The 20,388-nt window shown below is 36.3% G+C and overlaps 2 protein-coding genes across 2 annotated transcripts in view; one reads left to right on the top strand and one right to left on the bottom strand.

Annotated features, from left to right (window-relative positions):
- PIP4P2 (phosphatidylinositol-4,5-bisphosphate 4-phosphatase 2) overlaps window positions 1–20,388 on the bottom strand; it is a 523,645-nt gene that overhangs the window by 229,712 nt on the left and 273,545 nt on the right. The window lies entirely within an intron of this gene.
- SLC26A7 (solute carrier family 26 member 7) overlaps window positions 1–20,388 on the top strand; it is a 135,582-nt gene that overhangs the window by 10,103 nt on the left and 105,091 nt on the right. The window contains exons 2-3 of the mRNA XM_049782122.1: window positions 14,516–14,626; window positions 16,539–16,711. Of these exons, the coding sequence (XP_049638079.1) occupies window positions 14,516–14,626; window positions 16,539–16,711 (284 nt within the window). The remainder of the gene's footprint in view (window positions 1–14,515; window positions 14,627–16,538; window positions 16,712–20,388) is intronic.

Genomic DNA, 20,388 nt, shown 5'->3' with positions numbered 1-20,388 from the left:
TTCTTAAAACTGAGTAGTATTTTATTGTATAGATGTGCCTTAGGTTCTCTGTTTAGTCATATATATGGTCTTGGACATGGGTTATTTCCTAATTTTGTCTATTGTGAATAGTGCTGCAATGAATACAGGGGTTTATACAGACTTCTTGAATACCTAACATAGATACATCCATATATATAAGCATAACATAACCAGGGGTCCTCAAACTTTTTAAACAGGGGACCAGTTCACTGTCCCTCAGACCATTAGAGGGTCTCACTATAGTAAAAACAAAACTTATGAATGAATTCTTATGCACACTGCATATATCTTATTTTGCAATGAAGAAACAAAACAGATACAAATATAATATGTGGCCTGCGGGCCATAGTTTGAGGACCACTGAAAGCTATGCAATAATAATTAATTTGTGGGGCTGAAGCAGTGGCTCAAGCGCTAGGGCATTTGCCTTGCATGCCCTAACCTAGGAAGGACTGCAATTTGATTCCCCAGCATCTCATATGGTCCCGCAAGCGAGGAGCAATCGATTTTTGAGTGAGTAGCTAGGTGTAAACCCTAAGCATCACCGAGTGTGGCCCAAAAACCAAAAAATTTTTTTTATTTTTGTAATTTGTAAGAAAAAAATTAACAAAGAAATTAGAATGGAAGGAAACTCATGGAACATTTATAGGTCAGTAAATGAGGAACTAGCAAAGGGAAAGGAGAGAGGCTCTGGAAGGCCATGGCATACTGGGACAGAGTGAACACAAGTTTTGGGAAAGAAAAATTTGGATGTACTTTGGAGAGATAGTATAGTGGGAGCAGGCTTGCCTTGCATGCTACTGAACCCTGTTTAGTTGCTAATATGCACATGGTCACTGCATTTCCACCGGGAGTGATTGCTGAGCACAGAGCCAGGAATGAGTCCTGAACAGAGTCAGGTTAGGCACAACAACAACAACAACAACAACAACAACAACAACAACAACAAAGTAAAAAAATGTACAAAAGTAATTTTCAGGATAAAAACTTTTTTGGTTTTTATTTTGAGGTGCTTAGGGATTATGACTGACTCTTGATCTAGGGTTCCTTACAGTAAGGCCTCATAAGGTTTCAGGGTCAAACCACGGCTTCCCATAAGCAAAACACATGTTCCAGATCTTTGAGCTCTCTCTCTGGCCCCTGGAAAATATTCTTAGTTATAAGAATGAACCACAAGAAAGAGTTTTAGAAATTTAGAGCTGTTGGAAACTTCTAGGAAAGAGCTATAAAAATGTACTTCCTACTTTTTTTTTACTTCAATTCTTTTCTTCTAATAAAACTGTCTCCCATAATTACCTTCTCTGAACTACAAATTTCACATAAGAGTCGATCGATTGTATTTAAAAACCTTTTAATTAAAATCACATTTATTTGTTTCAAAGTGCCTATTATGATGGCAGGCTGGGTCAGAAGCTGGTGGTGACATGGGATGTACTCTGGGAATTTTGATGGAGGGAGGTTGACATTGTGGATTTGTTCTTGAACCATGAATCATTTTTTAAATCACCACCATTTAAATGAAAAAATTTTTTAAAAAAAGAATGCATAGGCTATCCTTAAAAATTTTTATAAAGCTAGATAGAGATTAAACTCAGAGTCTCATGTGAATATATATGTTCGTATCTGTTCATATTCCTGGCCTGTATACCAAACACTCATAAACCATTGTCATGATGGTTGTCAGTGTAGTTATTTCTCTAACTGTACTCACGACTCTGTGGTGAGCTTCATTCTACCAACCCTTGACCCACACCTCTGGGGGGGGTTGGTTTCTAAGAGATAAGAGTTCTTTAGTCATTGTGGGATGAGGGAAGATCACTTGATCTTCTTTGACTTTCTTTTCCTGGTCTTTGTTCCTGGTAGAACTTCTCTTATTAGATACATTAGTTCCAAATCCACAAGATGGATCCTGGTTGTCTTAGTGTAAAGACGAGAATAATCGAAATCCATGTCTTAGCTTTATAATGTCTCAATTATAGTAACTCATTACTATAAGGGGACATTTCCCTATCTACCTGCCTGCTTCATCTCCCCCCTAGAGATATCACCACCTTCAAATATTTTAAGAGGAAAATGGGTGAGGGTCAGTTTTCTAGAACTTCTTCATGCTGACCAAAGAACTGTCGACTCTGCCTACCTAAGGGGTGAAATTTTAATGAGGTGCAGACAATGATTCATTGGGTTTCAGAGTTGTTGATCTGAAACTCTGAAAAAGGGAAGAGCATGATTTGAACTGGGTGAGTAAAATGCCTTTTCTATGCCCTTGGGAAGACAGAACATTTTTCTGTCTTAGAAAACTCTCTGAGAAGGGGCCAGAGCAATAGCACAGAGGTAGGGCATTTGCCTTGCACTTGGCTGACTCAGGACAGATGGTGATTCAAATCCCGGCATCCCATATAGTCCCCCAAGCCAGTAGTGATTTCTGAGTGCATAGCCAGAAGTAACCCCTGAGCAACACCGGATGTGGCCCCAAAACTAAAAACAAACAAACAAACAAACAAAAAAAAACAAAAAGATTCAGAAGTTAAAGTTAAAAAAGAGACAGAAGTTAAAGCAAGAACCCAAGCAATATAGTACTACAAATATTTCTATAAGAATGAAAAGCAATTTCTTAAACATGAGTATGCATGTGAGACTAAGAGAGCTTATTTGGAACCAAGATTGATGTTTTATTTAGAAGTTCTTCAGCCTATTAGCAGGCTCAAGAAAGAGCATATCTGCCTTGTCAGCTGAAGTTCTCTATCATAAAGCTCTGGCTTTAACTATCCGAATTAAACTAGTGACAACATGTACAGTTTAGGGTCCCCTTATAAACTGGGATGCTATAATGTGTAAAGTTGTTTTCATCTCTATTTCATTTTAAATCAAGAGTACTTTTTTATTCAATCACTTACATAGAACTAGAATCTGATTTCTACAAAAAGGCAAGTAACAGAAAAGTTTTATCTCTATCTTTAATTTGCTAGATGGCTTAATAAAACTGGCTTATTTTTCATAAACAAAGCAAGATTAGAGAACACTTCATTTTGGGATGCCTCATTATTTATTCACTGAGTGGTTGTGGGAACTGGCCAAGGGCAGAGCAGAGGATTGGATTAATAAAGACATTGATATTTTATCTGTTACATGGTGGTTATCCAGGGTTGACCAGTGTAAAGATACAATGATCGAATCAGCACAATGAGTTGGTAGATCAGGTCAATACAAAGCGCAGGAGGTGGTCTCGAGTTTTTATCTCATGTGGGAGTGTCAGGGCAACTCTATCTAAACATTTAAAATTTTGAAGTTCAAGAGAATTTTGGGGTCTATTCTTAACTTTTTTCAAGAGAAAGACTGAAAAACTTTTTCTATGAGAATACAGATTTTTCGACTTCTCTGTAGGTAGGTCTAATATTCTCTTTAGAAACCTTTTAGCTTATATGGTCTCAAGATGTTCCAAAGCACCTAATATTTTGAAATTGTTAGGTTTCAAATTAATTAGACTTCTTTGATGATGCATTTTTCCCAGGTATAAGGATTTCTATTTCTCATTTTAACCTGACTCTAACAGTCCAGCCTTTCACACAGACAAAAATGATGAATTGATTCCAAACAGAAGGACTGGCCACCACACACACACACACACACACACACACACACACACACACACACACACACACACACGCATACCTACCCATTGATTTCATGTATTCCTGACCTAAGAATGGCAGGAGGGCCACTGAGATTGGTTAAGAAATAGAAGATGTCTCCTGGACAAATAGACCCTCATTGGCCAATTGAGACTACCAAGTGTTTCCTGACTTTCACACTTCTGCTTCCAAGGGAAGTACATAAAGAACCCTCTTCTGGTATTAAGCCTGTAAGTTAAATCATGCCCAAATCATTGTAAACCTAAGACTGGGTCAACGCTATCACAACTGCATGCCCAGTTTTGGTTGAACTGTTGAACTGTTATTGTTCAACTGGAGCCCTGTATTGAGTCACTAAGAATGCTGTGAGCCCTTTAGGAGTGAGTCCTGAACGCAGAGCCAGGAGTAACTCTTGAGCTGCGCAGGATGTGGCTCTTCCAAGAGGGAGGATACAGGCCCTTCCAAAGGTGGAGGGAACCCAGGTACACAGCCTAGTATGAATGTAGGAAAGTTCTCATCTTAAGAGGGTAGATGTGAGTGACGTGCTTGAGGGAACTGTGCTTACAAGTCCAGAACACACTTGTTCTTGATTCTGCTATTTGATGAAAGATGTTTCAACAAAATTTTCACTCTGTTTATTCTCATGCTTATGCTCATTCTCAGCATTATTTTCAGAGAAGTTCTAACCATTTAAAATTGATGAGAGTACCCCTTTTATTAGCCATGGATTGGTGCTTTGAATCATACTTCTAGCTATTACTAATATGAGTTTCTAGAAAGATCTGATGCAACACTTCAAGGTCCTCTTTGCATGAACGAGAACATATTTTATCTCTTTCCATTTTACATCCTCTCAACTCAGCTTAAATTGAAATAGGAATGAAAATAAACAAATTCCCCCTAAAAAGTGAATGGAGAAAAACCTAAAGAGCATTTAGAACTCATTCCATCCTGGTATGTGTCCATGACTGAGTAAAATGGCATTTGTTATACTTATTTAATTTTCTATTTGGGGGGGTGAAAAGTGATTTTTGGGGCCATACTCTGACCAGTACTGAGTGTCACTTCTGGTTGAGGGGTGAGTTCATGTGCTGCCTGGGATTGCAGCTGGCCAGCTGTTTGCAAGCATGCGATTCATCCCATTTAGCTATCTCCTCTCAGCCTATAGAATAACATTAAAAAGATATGTTTGTTGCAAAGTTAATAACCATCATTCAGCTTATTTTATGTTAATTGGGGGTACTATTAAAGAAGGAAACAGTACACAGAGAAAGTTCATTATCTTCTTCATCCAATCTCATGTGGCCAACTTGGGTCTTTTCTCCTCTTGGATCCCATGGAAAGCTGGACCAGCCATGTACCACCATGCCTATCTTCACTGGTCTTCTCAGACAACTGCTCCTTAGGTTGCTTTGAGTTAGATAGAACTTAGCAATTGTGTCCTATTTTCCTCATATTCTTGTGAGTCTGCTTCTTTGCAGGGAAATGATTGAAACTTCTTTGGAAGTAGTTGGCTTATCTACATAGGAAATTAATACTTTCAGAGGATTATACTGTGTATAATCTATTTTGGAAGGAACTAAGATAATGATGCATGTGCTGTAATTTCTGTTGATTGAATCACATTAAATGTGAGCCACTGGTGGTACACACCAGTATTTCTATGTTATACTATCACAGTCTGAAAAGTTCCTTTTTTGCTTCTTTGGGCCACAGTGGGTTTCTTTCTGACTCTGCATTCAGAGATCATTCCTGGCAGGGTGTGGAATAGCAAATGTGATATCAGGGATTGAATTTGAGGATGCCATGTGCAAGACAGCTACTCTACCTGCAGTACTATTTCTCTAGTCCCATGATGTAAAAAATACTATCATTTCAGGTCCCAGTGGTCTGGTGTTCACATTATGATTCAGCCACTGTGATTAAGGCATGTTTTTCTCACTCTACTCACTCCCCCTTCTGCTCTAAAATTTCTAATAATGTTTAGAGTTAAATAATATCTTTCTCTGTCTGTCCATCTCTCTCTGTCCCTCTTAACTTTGTGTCACACCAAGCAGTGCTCAGTTCTTAACTTTTGTCCCTGAGCTCAAGGATCACTCCTGGAGGTGGTTTGACTTCTCCAAATAGTACTTCAAAGTCAATGTTTAGGCAAGCAAGCCTGCTCAGTTAGCTTTCTGGTCCAAGTAATTTCTTTACTAAAAAACAATAAAAATGGAACAGGCTTCTTACTTTGGAAATATCAGAATATGAATGTGATTTACGGTAAGAGAAAACAATTACATGGCACATGTGAGGCATATTTGTGTCTATACTTACATGCATACCCTCAAATACTGTCATCCTCGGATACTTCAGGAAATTAGGTCCTGTCATTCATCTGTCTGCTTTCTTTTTCTTTTGGAATAGTCTGGCACAAGTTCTTCCTCATAGCCATCTTTCAACAGTGCACTTCCTGGAACCCCTTTTTCTTCAGAAAATAATCTATACTTTTAAAATAGTCACAAGATACTTTCTTGAATTGTTAGTCTTTCTAGAAATACGAATATTCTAACTCAAGGTTATTTCCTGCCCACTCTGATCCAGTGGAATTTCTTCCCAATTCAACTTCCTTTTCTTCTTATGTCTGGGATATTGAAGAGACCATAGATATTTTGGGGGGAGGTCTGTGAAGAGGATATTGTTGCAAAAGATTGATGCTGACAGAGACCAGATAAACCTCACAGAATTGTATTACTGCAAAGGCATTGTCAAGAAACTGATAATATCTGCAATTCTTAAATATTTACATTTTGCATAAGAAAACTTAAAATCTGACTATTAAGCATTTCTCCTCTTTGATAGCTTAAATTTCACTTGATATTATGAATTTGTTACTAAGGTAAGATGATAATGTCAATCTATCAATATTTAAAAAGAAAACTAGAGCCATAGAGAGGCAGATCACATGTTTTGGTAGTAGGAAACTTGGGTTTGATCCCTGGCACCCCATGGCCTACTGAGCACATATCTGAGTTACCTCTAGGTGTAGCCAAAAGGTGAAAATATAAAACAAAAAATAATGAAAAGAAAACAAAAGAAAAGAAAGTCAACTTAAATAGAGTTATCTAATCCTGATCCTTTAGAAATTAGACACGAAGTCAGAGAACTCATATTCTGTTCTGCCATAAAATAATGTCTAGAATATTGGACTGAGGGATTGGGAAGCAAAAATGAGATGATGCCTGCAATAGAGCTCCTCACCTCTAAGAGTGGCTGATGGCTCTATTGATGTGACTGATTACCCCCCAATACACATAGGCATTGGATGTGCCTCCAGATCATGTTAGTGAAGAGGAAGGAAACCTTACTTTTGTTTAAAAAAAACCTTAAACTATTATTTTTTGGGGTTTTCTGCCATACCTGGTGGTGCTCAGGGTTTACTCCTGCCTCTGTGCTCAGACATTATTTCTGGTTGTGCTTGGGGACAATCTGAGTTGTCAAAGCTTGAACCCAAGTCTACTGTGTGCAAGGTGAAAGCACTACTTCTGTACCATTACCCATACATTTATTATTTTTCCCTACTGCACTCCTTTGATCAATCAATCACTTGGCGGTGCCTCTGGACATTAGCAGAATCCCTTATGCAGGTGTCCACAGGGAAATTCTAGGGCGTGAGAAACAGAAGAGCCGTTAGAGAACCCTGCATGATGTTAGACAGCCCCCGCAGAACTGCAGGAGACAGGCGAGGTCAAAAACACCTGAGATGAAGAATTACAAAAGTCTAAGATGTGAAAAGGAGCCAAAATTACCTTCCTATTTGGTCTATAGAGAACATTGCAAGAATCCTTGTCCTATGAAGAAGTCTTCAAAGAATAACAGTTTAAGCTTGTAAAGGGAAAATATTAAGAGGATTGTATTGGATAGTGAATTAATCTAAATATTTTTCTGGAGATCTGATCTCGGAATTAGCATTTTAAAATTTATAATTCAGTATGATTTAGCACTCTAAATAAATATTGGAATTTTGGACTACTCTTACACTGTAATTTTATCTTTTCCTTTTTCAAAGAAAACTTGAAAATTGCCCAGAGATTTAGGCTCATAAAGATCAGGATTTGCTTTGGTGCTCACTTATTATAGTTTAAACACAATAATAGAATTTAAAGACCTCAACTTTTCTTGATCTTGTTTTTAAATTTTGGCAACAAAACTTTATTGTAACAACCCAAAATATGTCTTTAAAAATTTTCAAAGATTGGGGCCTGGAAGGTGGCACTAGAGATAAGGTGTCTGCCTTGTAAGCGCTACCAAGGAACGGACTGCGGTTCGATCCCCCGGCGTCCCATATGGTCCCCCCAAGCCAGGGGCGATTTCTGAGCACATAGCCAGGAGTAACCCCTGAGCGTCAAACGGGTGTGGCCCAAAAACCAAAAAAAAAAAAAAATTTTTCAAAGATTGTGGCAGAAGAGAGTGCATAACAGATAGGGTATTGCTTTGCCTGCCACTGACCTGGGTTAGTAGGATTCTATCTCAGAACACAATATGGTCCCTCGATACTCTCCAGTAATGACCCTGAGCACAGACCCTGGGATAAATCCTGAGCACTGCTATATGTGGTTCCCAAATCCACAAAATAAAAAAAAATTTAGAGAGATGTAAAAATCACTAGCAGTCATATCAAATTTTTCTTCAGTATTCTTAAAAAGATGTCTTCAGCTTCTTTCTCATGTACAACATTATGCATCCAGATTAATAGAGGTGGTTAAAAGTCAGTCTGTTTTGATATCTAGATGATATTTTACTGTACTCTTATGCCAATTTTTGTTTGTTTTAGGGGAGCTCAGGGGTTACTCTTGGCTTTGTGCTAAGAACCCAATGGTCTGTGGCAGGCGAAGGGACCATATGGGATGCCAGCGACTATCTCAGGTTGGCCTCCTACAAGGAAACACCCTACCTGCTGTGCTACCCACTCTGGCCCTTACATAAATTTTTAATTTAATCCTATCTATCTGATAGGCATTCAGGCCATTCCTATGATTTATATTGAACATATTATTCTGGATAGCATTAGGTATAAATTATTATTAGGTTGTGATAAAACCATATAATCATCTAAATTTCTAAGAATAAGTACCTAAATTCTTTTGAATATTACATGTATCCCATATGCTTTGCATAAAGGAGTACACATCTCTAATCGACCAATTGAGCTTGTATTTATATGTTTAACTGCTGTTTGGGGTTGTGTTCACCCCTCTTATTCTCAGCCCATTACTGGTGAAAGGCATGATTTCCTGGAAGAAACTGAAACTTTAGTGTTCCTGCTAGAAGATGGAACAATTGAGCCTATAGGTGAAAATACAGCAAATTTTGGGGTTTGGAGTGATAGTACAATGAATAGGGTACATGCCTTAGATAGCTGCTAAACCAGTTTCTCTCCCTGGAACCCCATATGCTCCTCTGTTCACCACCAGGAGAATCCAGGAACTAAGTAAGCCCTGTGCACCACAGGGTGTGAAATCCCAAACCAAAATAAATAAAATAAAAGACAGCAAATGTTTTACTCTAGGTGCTAATAACCTATTAAAGAAGACTACAGATGACATACTTTTCATGTTCTAGACAAGGTGCAGGAAAAGAAAAAGAAAGGAAATACTAAATTCTTAAATTCTACCATTGTGTTCTTCTAATTTGTGAAATCCAGTCGGAAACAAGGAAGAATTTAGCTAGTCCAAAATTGTAGTGGTCAATTTTGATCAATTTGGAATGGTTGTATAATTATTTACTCTCTGCTATTTATATACATGTATATATATATAAATATATATATATATTTATATATATATAAAGTGAATTCATGACAGTACTAAGGATTTTGTAGTAAGTAATTAGCTTGGAATTCTGAGGATCATCAGTTATTCCAAAGAGAAACCCCTGTATGTTGTTTTCCAAGAATGTCACAGCTGTGCTTTTCTTGGGCACTTATAAATAATCTGTATGACATGGGGTTCCTGTTGTAGGAACTACAAGAAACCTGTCCTGAAGCATTCCCCACAATAAAAAAACTTGATTTTGTATGAATGTATATGCATACTTATCTAGGATAGTTTTCATTATTGGTGTTATATATGTACTAATTATTCCTGAGAGATTTAAAGAGATCTAAAAAAAATGAAATGTGCAGGTGATAGACTTTTTGTAGTGACTCAAGTTTCTTTTCTTCCCATTTCTCCAACTATATTTAGATATTTCCTGTAAAATCAACTCCCCATCTTACAATTTTCACTAGCTCTTTTGAAGCAGGGATAATATGAGATCAGCTTAAAAATAGGGAAATGGTCTGAAGACATTGTACAGGGGTTAAGGCATTTGTCTTGCATGGTATTGATCTGTCTTTGATTTTAGAAACTATATATGGTCCCCTGAATGATCCCTGAGCAGAGATTCAGGAGTAAGCCCGAGCACCACTCGGTGTGACCCCCTAAACAACCAACCAAAATAAAGGAGATTGACAAAAGGGGAACAGAGGGGCAGATGGAGAAAAATAAAAAGGGATGGACAAAGGAAATCAATACTTTCATGTTTCATAAGGTAGTTATACAACTTTCCAACTGTTAACCTTGCAAAGTATCTCAAGTTCACCCTGATTTTCATCCTTTTGTTCACATAAATTACCCTTTCATTGCCATTGAAAAATGGTAATCATAGAGATTTTGATTAGTGATTAAATAATAATAATAATAAATAGCAAAGGATTGACTAATTTCCTTTCTTTGGTTATTATTAGTAGTTTCTCCAAATTCCAAACTTTCTTTCAAGAAACAATTATCACTTAGAACTTGTTCCTTGGAGTAGAGACTTTTAAGTGCTTCTATCTTTAGCAATTCTATGCACAGACAAAATTCTGTAATATGTATTAAAATGTCTCTTATACTCTATATTTAAGAAAGATATCATTAACCTACCTTTTTATTCCCAACTTCAAGAATTTATAAAAAGAATTTAGTAATAACAAAATTAGTTCTTGTCATTGGCTAATTTTAATGACAATAATTTAATAATGACAAAATTAGCTCTTATCATGGGCTAATTTTTCTCCCATAAACTATTTTCACTGAGGAGTTTATATTTGGGTAATGCTATGTCTTATCAAGTAGATTAACTTCATTAATCAGTGTCAACTTGGTTTTTAAACACATTTTTCAAATTAACAGATTCTTCTGAATGATAGCCAAAGGCAATAATTTACCCAGGCACCCAACATTTAGAACTGAAAAGCATTGTTTGACAACTTGAAACAAATTGAATAGAGTACTTGAACATGGTTTTGAGAAATGATTTTCTTCAAAACTAACCAAACTAAATGTCTTTGTTTGGTGTTTTCAAAATTTCAGGGGTAATGATAGCAATATTTTTATAAGTGGCAGTTTCCCAGTCCTTAGTTACATCAAAATAAATGAGCTTGTCTGTAGTATGTTCCTTTTTCTAACTTAAAAAGGGTCCAGAATAATCTAGTACCAGTTTAGTGGTACCATTTAGTCTGGGATAATTTTTGTCAAAACTGCAGTTTATGAAACTCCAAAGTTCTGCAGAACTTTCACAGACTAAGCAAAGTTTGAAAAGTAGTTGAATTATCTTTCTTCACATTTGTACTTAGTATTCAATAGACTCCATTTTCTTAGTTTCAGATGCTGAATGCATTAAGAATTTTGTGCCCGAGCTTCAAGCAACCACAATTTCTACTGATAGCACCGTGTGTTGTAGAGATTGATTTGGTCTTTTAACTTCGAAATGAATTTTGATTAAGCAGTTTTCAAAAGACAGTCTTTTGCATTCAATAAATTATCTCCAGACTCTTATTTTTTAGAAGCTAAATTGCTTAGATGCAATGAGGAATAGATTACATGATTATGATGCATTTAATATTGATAAAGGGCAATTGGCTTTGATCCTGTTTCAAATGTGAAGTGTAGCTCCCCAGTATTAAACGTCCTTCTTCCAGAAGCTGTCACCTGTATACTAACTAGGGTTCCCATAATAAAAACATAACTTGAAAAATTAAACAGCAGAAATATGTTTTCTATAAATATTAAAAGTTTAACCTTAAGCTGTTTGCAAAGTTGTTTCTGAGAGCTGTGAGGGAGAAACTATTGTTCCATGTTTTATTTTGGCCCACACCCAGCAGTGTTCAGGGATCACTTCTGGCTCTGGACTCAGAAACTACTCCAGGGGGGACCACATGGGATGCTGGGGATCAAACCTGGGTGGTTCTTGCAAGACAAGAACCCTGCAAACTGTACCATCTCTCTGGCCCTTGTTCCATGTTTCTATCCCAAGTTTTGGAACTTTACCATCAATCTTTGGTGTTCTTTAGCATGTGGAAGTATTCCCTGTGCTTTTGTCTTCATCGTGTGTGTGTGTGTGTGTGTGTGTGTGTGTGTGTGTGTGTGTGTGTGTGTAGTCTCTTTCCTTAAAGGACATTAGTTTAGAAAGATACTAGTTTTAATGGATTTGGAGTACACTTTATTCTATTTATTAATTACAGCTGAAATGTTACTGTTTCCAAAGGAAATCATGTTTTGAAGTGTTAAAGTTGAAGAACTTTTGAAAGTTTTAGGGACACAAGTCAGCACATAATAAAATTTAAGTGTTTTTTATAAAAAGGATTGGCATTATTAATCATTCCATGGAATTAATTATTCCATGGAGTTTGGTATATCAGTAGTTTTCTGGGAGGTATTTGAAGCTCCATATCCAAAGGGTCATTTTATAAAATATTGCTCTCATATTTCCCTAATGAATATAAAACAAGTGTTTGTGACTCTTTGTTATGAGACCTCACAAAAGAGAAGTGAAGTCACAGCCAACAAAATCTGAAAGTTATCAGAATGACTCTGTATGTGTGATTACATAATCCCATTTTCAAGTCCATTGCTCATTTTGTAAATGCTATTATTTTATAATTCCATTAAAATCATGAATAATTGGGAGTGGGGCAGTGACGCAAACAGTAGGGCATTTACCTTGCATGTACTAACCTAGGATGGACCGCAGTTAGATCCCCTGGTGTCCCATATGGTCCCCCAAGCCAGAAGCAATTTCTTTCTTATTTTTTGTTTTTGTTTTTTGTTTTTGGGTCACACTGGCAGTGCTCAGAAGTTACTCCTGACTCTACGCTCAGAAATCGCTCCTGGCAGGCTTGGGGAACCATATGGGATGTCGGGATTCGAACCAACGTCCTTCTGCATGTAAAGCAAATGCACCATCTCCATGCTATCCCTCCAGCCCCCAGAAGCAATTTCTGAGTGCACAGCCAGGAGAAATAACCCCCTGAGCGTCACAGGGTGTGGCCCAAAAAACAAACTAAAACAAAAAATCATCATGAATAATTGATGTAATACAAATTTAGTTGAAAATGTTCTGAATCAGATGTCTGAAGCTTAAAAAAACATTACATTTTCTGTGATAAATAGTTCTGTTTCTTTCTTAAGAGCAGTATTTGAATCACGTTCCTTTTCTGGTGTGATCCTATAGGGGATGACAGCATTAAACAAATGAAATTGTTCACAAATTCAGAGCACTATTACTGATATTGTGGCTTTTAGGGGTGTGTATGCAACTAGAAGAAGGAAGATGAGAGGAAGGTGCCTTTACCTTCTCCAAAAACCTAGTGATATTAGCCCGAAGACTATTTAAATAATTTAAGTAGTTTATTCTTTCTTTCAGAACCTTTACTTGAGTACAATCTAGGACCTGCTTTAGTGAAACATGGGCTCCAATTTGGCCCTGCCACTGTTAGGTACATCCTTAGGCTAAACCATTTAGTCAGTCAACCAGGCAAATTGAATGAGCAGCCTCTTCACTTTAGCCTTAGTTGTTTTGGAGTAGCTACTGGCAAAGCTACTAGTTTTCTTTTATCTCTATTGTACTGTTGTGCAAATAATATATGATATGTAAAAATATATTTCCAAATGTGTATGCAGATATTTTGATATCTGTCATTTTACAATGAATTTTTTATTAATTTACTGAAATATTATATTACATAGTTTCTCATAACACAATTGTTCTAAGATAAATCCCACTGTCACTGTAAATTTTTCTTCACTATTGTCCTGAATTTTCACTCATTTATAAGCCTATACACTGGCAAGCATGAACTATTATATTTTATATTGCTTATTTACAGATAAGTAGTAGTGAAATTTTTTAAAAAAGTACAGAAGTGGGGACAGAGTAATAACACAGCAAGTAGGGCATTTGCCTTGCTCAACATGCTCAACCTGGATTTGATATCCAGTATCTCATATGGTCTACAGAGCCTGCCAGGAGTGACTTCTGAGCACAGAGCCAGGGGTTACCCTTGAGCATGACAAATGGGTGTGGTTCCCTAAGTCTCCCCCCCCAAATGTAAGAAAATTTGTGAAAATTGATGTAACTCACAGTAAACTCATTAAGCCATTATTTGCTAAGTGATTTGTTGCTAGTTGATTTTTTGTTGTTTTGATATTATAATTTTAAATAAAAAATACACCAATCCAAGGCTCACTTCTAGATATCTTTATAACCAGGCAAAAATAGTAATCAAAAAATAATTGCTTTTCACATTGAATATTAATTTGATCTAAGAACTGAATTATCTGTTACTTAGGACAATAACATTAGTTACACTGAGCAAGAGGAATACTTAATTAAATTATGATTTCTCTTGTCCATATAACCAATAGTCATTTTACCTTGTGCTTTTAATTTTAATATTTTTATCAATTTATCATTGGTTTCTAATATTATGAAATTTCAGGGGGGTTGTTTGCATGCTTCTATATTGTTTCAATGTGTAATAAGCAATGTATTATAAAATAGTCCTGATTTCTTTATCTTCACAGGGTTGTCCTTTGCCATACTCTCAGCTGTGCACCCAGTTTTTGGTTTATATGGGTCTTTATTTCCTGCTGTTATTTATGCCATATTTGGAATGGGACGACATGTTGCTACAGGTAAGAATTTGTGGGTTGATATTTCTCATATTACTAATGGAAGAGAGCCAGAGGTTATCACCAAGCACTGATTACATTTCCAAAAACAACTGATTTACTCAGCTAAAAATTATGGCATGCATAATTTTGACTATCTTCATGTAGTCATGCTGGTTTTTCTTTTCTCTCTCTCTCTTGCTCTCTCTTATAATGAGAACAAAGATGCAAAGAAAGAGGACAAGGTAGTTACAGTGAGAAGACAATCACTCATAAATAGAATTCTCAGAAGAAATCACCTTGCTGACACCTTAATTTTGAACTTTCAGCCAAAAAACATTAAGAAAAATAAAACAAAACACATGCACAATTACTTTGTCCCTCAACCCCCAGATTATAATACATTATAACATTTCTCAGCAGTACCCAAAGAAATCTAAAGCCACAAAATTTATGTAACTCCTTTAACATTGAAGGCATGGTTTTTTTTTTACAGTTCCACGCACATGCATATTAATTTAAGTTAACCTCAAAAGTTTAAGTGGTTTTTTTTTTTTAAAAGATTAGAGTCAAAGGAGCACAACAAAAATGGTGTTAGAGTGGCAATTGTTGTTTGCATAGGCCCAGCAAAATATGGGGGACATGGAAAGGAAAATATTAAACCAAGTGTATTTAAGCCAAATGTATTTGGGCCAAGTCTTTTTCTTTTACTATGAGACCACAGGGAGTAGAAAAATTAATCAAGAGTTGGAGGTTCTGAGATGAATCCCAGTGGCATGTAAGATTTGGCCCAAACTTCAAATGATATATTTTGTATAGTAAGAATGGAAATATAGACTCTCAAATTCAAGCAAAGGGCACTGACTTAGTCACTGAGTGAAGCATGTTGCTGATTTATCATCTTGTTTATATTCCCTCTACCTCGAGATGCAAATAGGACTCTCTCTACTTATGGATTAGATTGTTTAGAATCTGAGAAATATGCTGACATAATATTAGTGATAAATTGAGGACTTACATTCAAATACAAGCCATCTCAGTCCCTAGAACAATCTCTATGGAGGTCTGAAATAAAAAGTAAGGAACAATGAGTGGGTATGTTTGTCCTTTGCAGGAATTTGTCTATATGTGGGCTGTTGGGTTACTGATCCTACCAAATTAATATTTGTACTCCACCCTAGGGCGTGATCTGTTGATGGTATATTGGATTATTCCTTACTTGGTATACTTCTTCCACCCTAGTGTGGGACCTGATTCTGTGTGTGTGTGTGTGTGTGTGTGTGTGTGTGTGTGTTTGGGTCACACCCGGCAGCGCTCAGGGGTTCCTCCTGAGTCTACGTTCAGAGATCACTCCTGGCAGGCTCGGGGGACCATACAGGATGCAGGGATTTGAACCACAGTCCTTCTGCATGCAAGGCAAACGCACTGCTTCCATGCTATCTCTCCGGCCCCGGGCCCTGATTCTTGTCCATAAAAGCAGGGGTCTGAGGAAGGCAAGGGCTCATTCTTTGTTCTTGTTCCACTGAGCTGCTCTCCATCTTAAGAGCAGAAAGCTTGGGTGGTTTGAATTCCTTGCTTGAGCACTGGATTTCCTGAACCCATTCTTGTACCTCTTCACTGTGTGAATTATTTTCTGCGGATCTCTACAACTGGAATTGTTCTCCTTGTCCCAATAAGGCAGGGGAAATGGGAACTGCCTTTCCTGTCTGGGAGCTCGGTGGGAATCAAACCTCAATAAATCTCCTAGAGAAGGTCACTCATCATGTGGCCAGCTTCCTTCCTAATCCATGACTTAGAGTAAAGAGTGGAGGAACATGGGTGCAAGGAAAGTTTCTAATAGATGTTTTGTTTTACAGTGGGGATTCAACATTAAAGTAGAAATCAATCACTTCATTTGATTCTGTTCCTCATAGATTCTCCACACCTCTATTTTTAGGTACGTTTGCCTTGACGTCCTTAATCTCAGCCAATGCAGTGGAACGGCTTGTTCCTCAGAACAGTTACAACATGACCAGCCAGAGTAACACAAGTGTGCTAGGGTTATCTGATTTCGAGATGCAAAGAATTGGTGTTGCTACAGCTGTTTCCTTTTTGGGAGGTGTGATTCAGGTGAGTAATACTCAGGGAATACAGGAGTAATACTAAATAATACAGGAGTGAGAGAAAAATAAAGATTAGTGTCAAAGCAAAGGCAGTTGTAATTTATTTTTATTTCTCTGATTTGAGGACAGTTATGTTCTAGCTTCATGGACATACAATGTCCTTCATGCATAATTATTAGATAATGGATAAATTAGAATGAATGAGTCAGTGCAACAGAGAAGCAACTCGACTTTTTTGGAGAATCAGCTTTCTAGGATCAAAGAGGTACTACAGCTAGAAGGATGCTTTCATGCATGAGGCTGATCCATGTTCAATCTCTTGTACTCCTTAAAGGTCTCCTGAGCACCACCAGGAGTGCGCCCAGCAGGAGTCAGCAGTAAACCTTGAGAATCACTGGGTGTTGCCAACACAAATGAACAAATCAATATAATGAATTTTCTAAAACAATACATTACAAAGTAGTGATCTTTATTTTTTTAATTTTATTTTAAATAATTTTATGTGTGATATGAATTACAGGTCTTTCACGGTTATATTTAAGGTACATAGTGACAGTATGTTAGAGCCATTTCCACCACCAGTGTTGACTTTCCACCATAGTTCCCAGCATGCATCCCATACCGACTCCCTTTGCCCTCTGGACTGCTAGTGTATTAGGTCCCCTTTGTGTATAGCTTGTTGTAGATTGGGTCTCTTGACTCTATTGTCCTTGACTTTGGGATTGGTATTTAGGTCTGAGTAGTGATCTTTTTATAAGGCAATGAGGCACCAGGGAGTAGATTATTATTGCTGGGTAATGTCGAAGGAAAATGTCCTATTGTGGATGGGAGCTGTAATTCCATTCCTGGGATATCTTTCCCTCAATTTGAGGATTTTGTAATATTTCTGCCCATATTAGTCACAAATGAAATTAAGTTTGGGCCAAAATTCATTTTGACCAGAGATCTGAACCATTTTTTGTCACTTTCAGCTTCAGGCATGTGTGTCTGCTCTTGGCTATTTCTTCAAATGACTAAACTATGTAATTTGCTGTCTTCAACAAGTTTCCAAATTAGTTACTCAGCTGTAAAATTAAATAAGTGTTGAGAAATACTGACCATAGATTTCTTGGATTCCTCTTCCTCTTTTTATACTGAATTTCCTATATATATAAACATCCCAACTTCTTGGTTGACAGAAAATTTAATTTTATAGTATGGTTCTATATACAGAGTCAAAGATTTTGTATAAATATAAAGAAGGTAGTAAAGTAGTTGATAATTGCCAAGAATTGGACCCTAAGGGAGAAGGCTGTGATTTTTGAGGGGCTGATATATTGAAATTCTTAGAATTATATTTTCTTTTTAAATGTAGAATATGAAAAAAGAATGAAGAATGTAAAATGAATAAGATTTCAAAGTCATCATATTCTTTTCTTTTATTTGTTTTATTTTGGCCTCACCCATAAGGGATGCCAAGGATTGAATCTAGGTTTGTTTTATTCAAGGCTAGTAAACTACCCTTGGTATTAATACACACGCTAATCACAGTTTTTATTTTTTAGTAAAATGTATACCTGTAAGTTTCAACTTTGCTTATAAAGCTTTCAGACTAGAAGGCCTATAAGTATTCTCTATGGCTGAGGTCTTTTATGAACTTTTTTTTCATACTTTTTTTTATACTTTTATGAACTACAAAACAATTGCCTGAAGTATTTGATATAGTTTTTAAAATTATGGATGGTGACAGTGATTTTGAAGTTTGTTTCACAGTCATATTTAGTTAAGTTTTCCTTCTTTTTGGCTTTTGTGTATATCCCTAAAGCCCTGTCATCTGTGTCCAATTCAGAAATAGTCATCTATGGGAACTGCTAATTCAGTCATGGAATATTCTCACATATATGCAATATGCTTTTCTTAATCTATTTTTATTAAATTGAGAGTTTTTTCTATAACAACAAAATAATATTTCTTTTATGTCCCATTACTTTTATTTATGTTTCCATTTGAATTTATGTTTTTATTAGATTTTAATTTTTCTCTTATCTTATTAAGCATAAAATAATAAGCTTAAGTGTCTATGAGTATTTATAAACACTCCTATAATTAGCGATAAGACCCAGAAATCCTCTGAGGTTCATTTTAATCATTTTGTTATCTTAAAATAATAATTTTATAATTTTCTGTTGTCTAGTGTATTTGAATCAAGACCTCAATGGTAATAAAATATAAAAGTGAAAGCTGGTATCCTGACAACTTCTAAAAGAAACATCTCTTTCTTGGAATCAGACTCCCTAGGCTCACAAGCATAGAACAGGATATTATTAAAGATGATAAAAATAATTTGGTTTTCATGGCCTTTTATTACATGTAAAGTTCCATCCAAAGAGTTACATGTTTTTTCTTATAACTTCATCAAACATCTGCTTTCCGTTGTCTTCTGTTATGATCCTGGATATGTTTTAGCCAATTTTTAAGCAGATGGTTGTACTTTTTTTGACCTCCAAATTCATCTGTTCCTTGTAAGCCAGAACCCTGGAGTTTTTTTGGATCGAGTCTATTGGATCTTTGGGACATAGTTCTTAGTAATTTTTACTTTTCTTTAAGATTATATATCCATTGAATATTAGGGTAGTACTCTGATGCCACATTCATACATATATACGAGTTTGTTTGCCTTGGTCTATTTTGTTTGACATCATTAATTTTGTATGAATATATACGATTGTCAAAATACAGATAATGAGAAGATTTATATTAGAACAAATGATATTGGTATTCAGTTATATTGGTCATATTAAGTCAAATGATGTTCATGGAGCTAGATCATATATTATTTGAAAATACATTTCTTTTTTTTAATTTTTTTATTGAGACTAATGTCAGTTACAAGTTTTTTTCACAGTTGTATTTCAGGTACAGAGTGACTATGAATTAGGGTCCTTTCCACCACCAGTGTCGACCTGCCTCTGCCCTGTTCCTAGCATGCATCACATACCTCTACCCTTAGCCCCTGGACTAATGTTACTAGCAGTGTATAGCTTGTTGTAGGTTGGGCTCTTGATTCTATTGTCATTAACTTTGGCCTGGGTATTTAGATCTGACTTTTTATTTTACTCAATGATCCTTAGACTACTTGCTCTTGGGTCCCATTCACTTTTTTTCCCTCAATTTGTAGGAAGACATAGAAATATGAGGCAGAATAAAATGATTCATCTTCTATGGTTCTGTTAAAATAAAAGGTGGGTACCCCTATCTAGAAGCTATTAATATAAATAAAATTAAAAGAAGAAAAAGAAAAAAATAATAAATTAAAATAAATTAGGTGGCAAGTTTTTCACCTTTCATAGATGCAGTAAACACTGGGGAAATTGGAAAGGAAATTCCCTTGGCCTAAGAGAAACAGGGTGTCTCAATACTGTCATGAGACCAACTACAGTCTCCAGACATGTTGTCAAGCTCCAAGGTCTTTCATTATGGTGCCAGGAATAGTTCTGCTCATTTGTGGTTGTTGTAGTCAACCCATTGTAGTCAATATGTAATTAGTGATCTTGGCTTTTGCACAGATCCTAGAACAGAGGAACTTCTGATTTTATATCACCGTTAAGTTGTGAGGTAGGACAATCTGCTCTTAGATCAAGTTGTTGTTTTTGTATCATCAGGGTGTCATCTGAATCTACCCTGGTGCAAGTTGGTGCCAGAAGA

The sequence above is a fragment of the Suncus etruscus genome, chromosome 10 (genome assembly GCF_024139225.1).
Source record: "Suncus etruscus isolate mSunEtr1 chromosome 10, mSunEtr1.pri.cur, whole genome shotgun sequence".
NCBI lineage: Eukaryota > Metazoa > Chordata > Mammalia > Eulipotyphla > Soricidae > Suncus > Suncus etruscus.
This window is presented reverse-complemented; position numbering and strand designations above follow the sequence as displayed.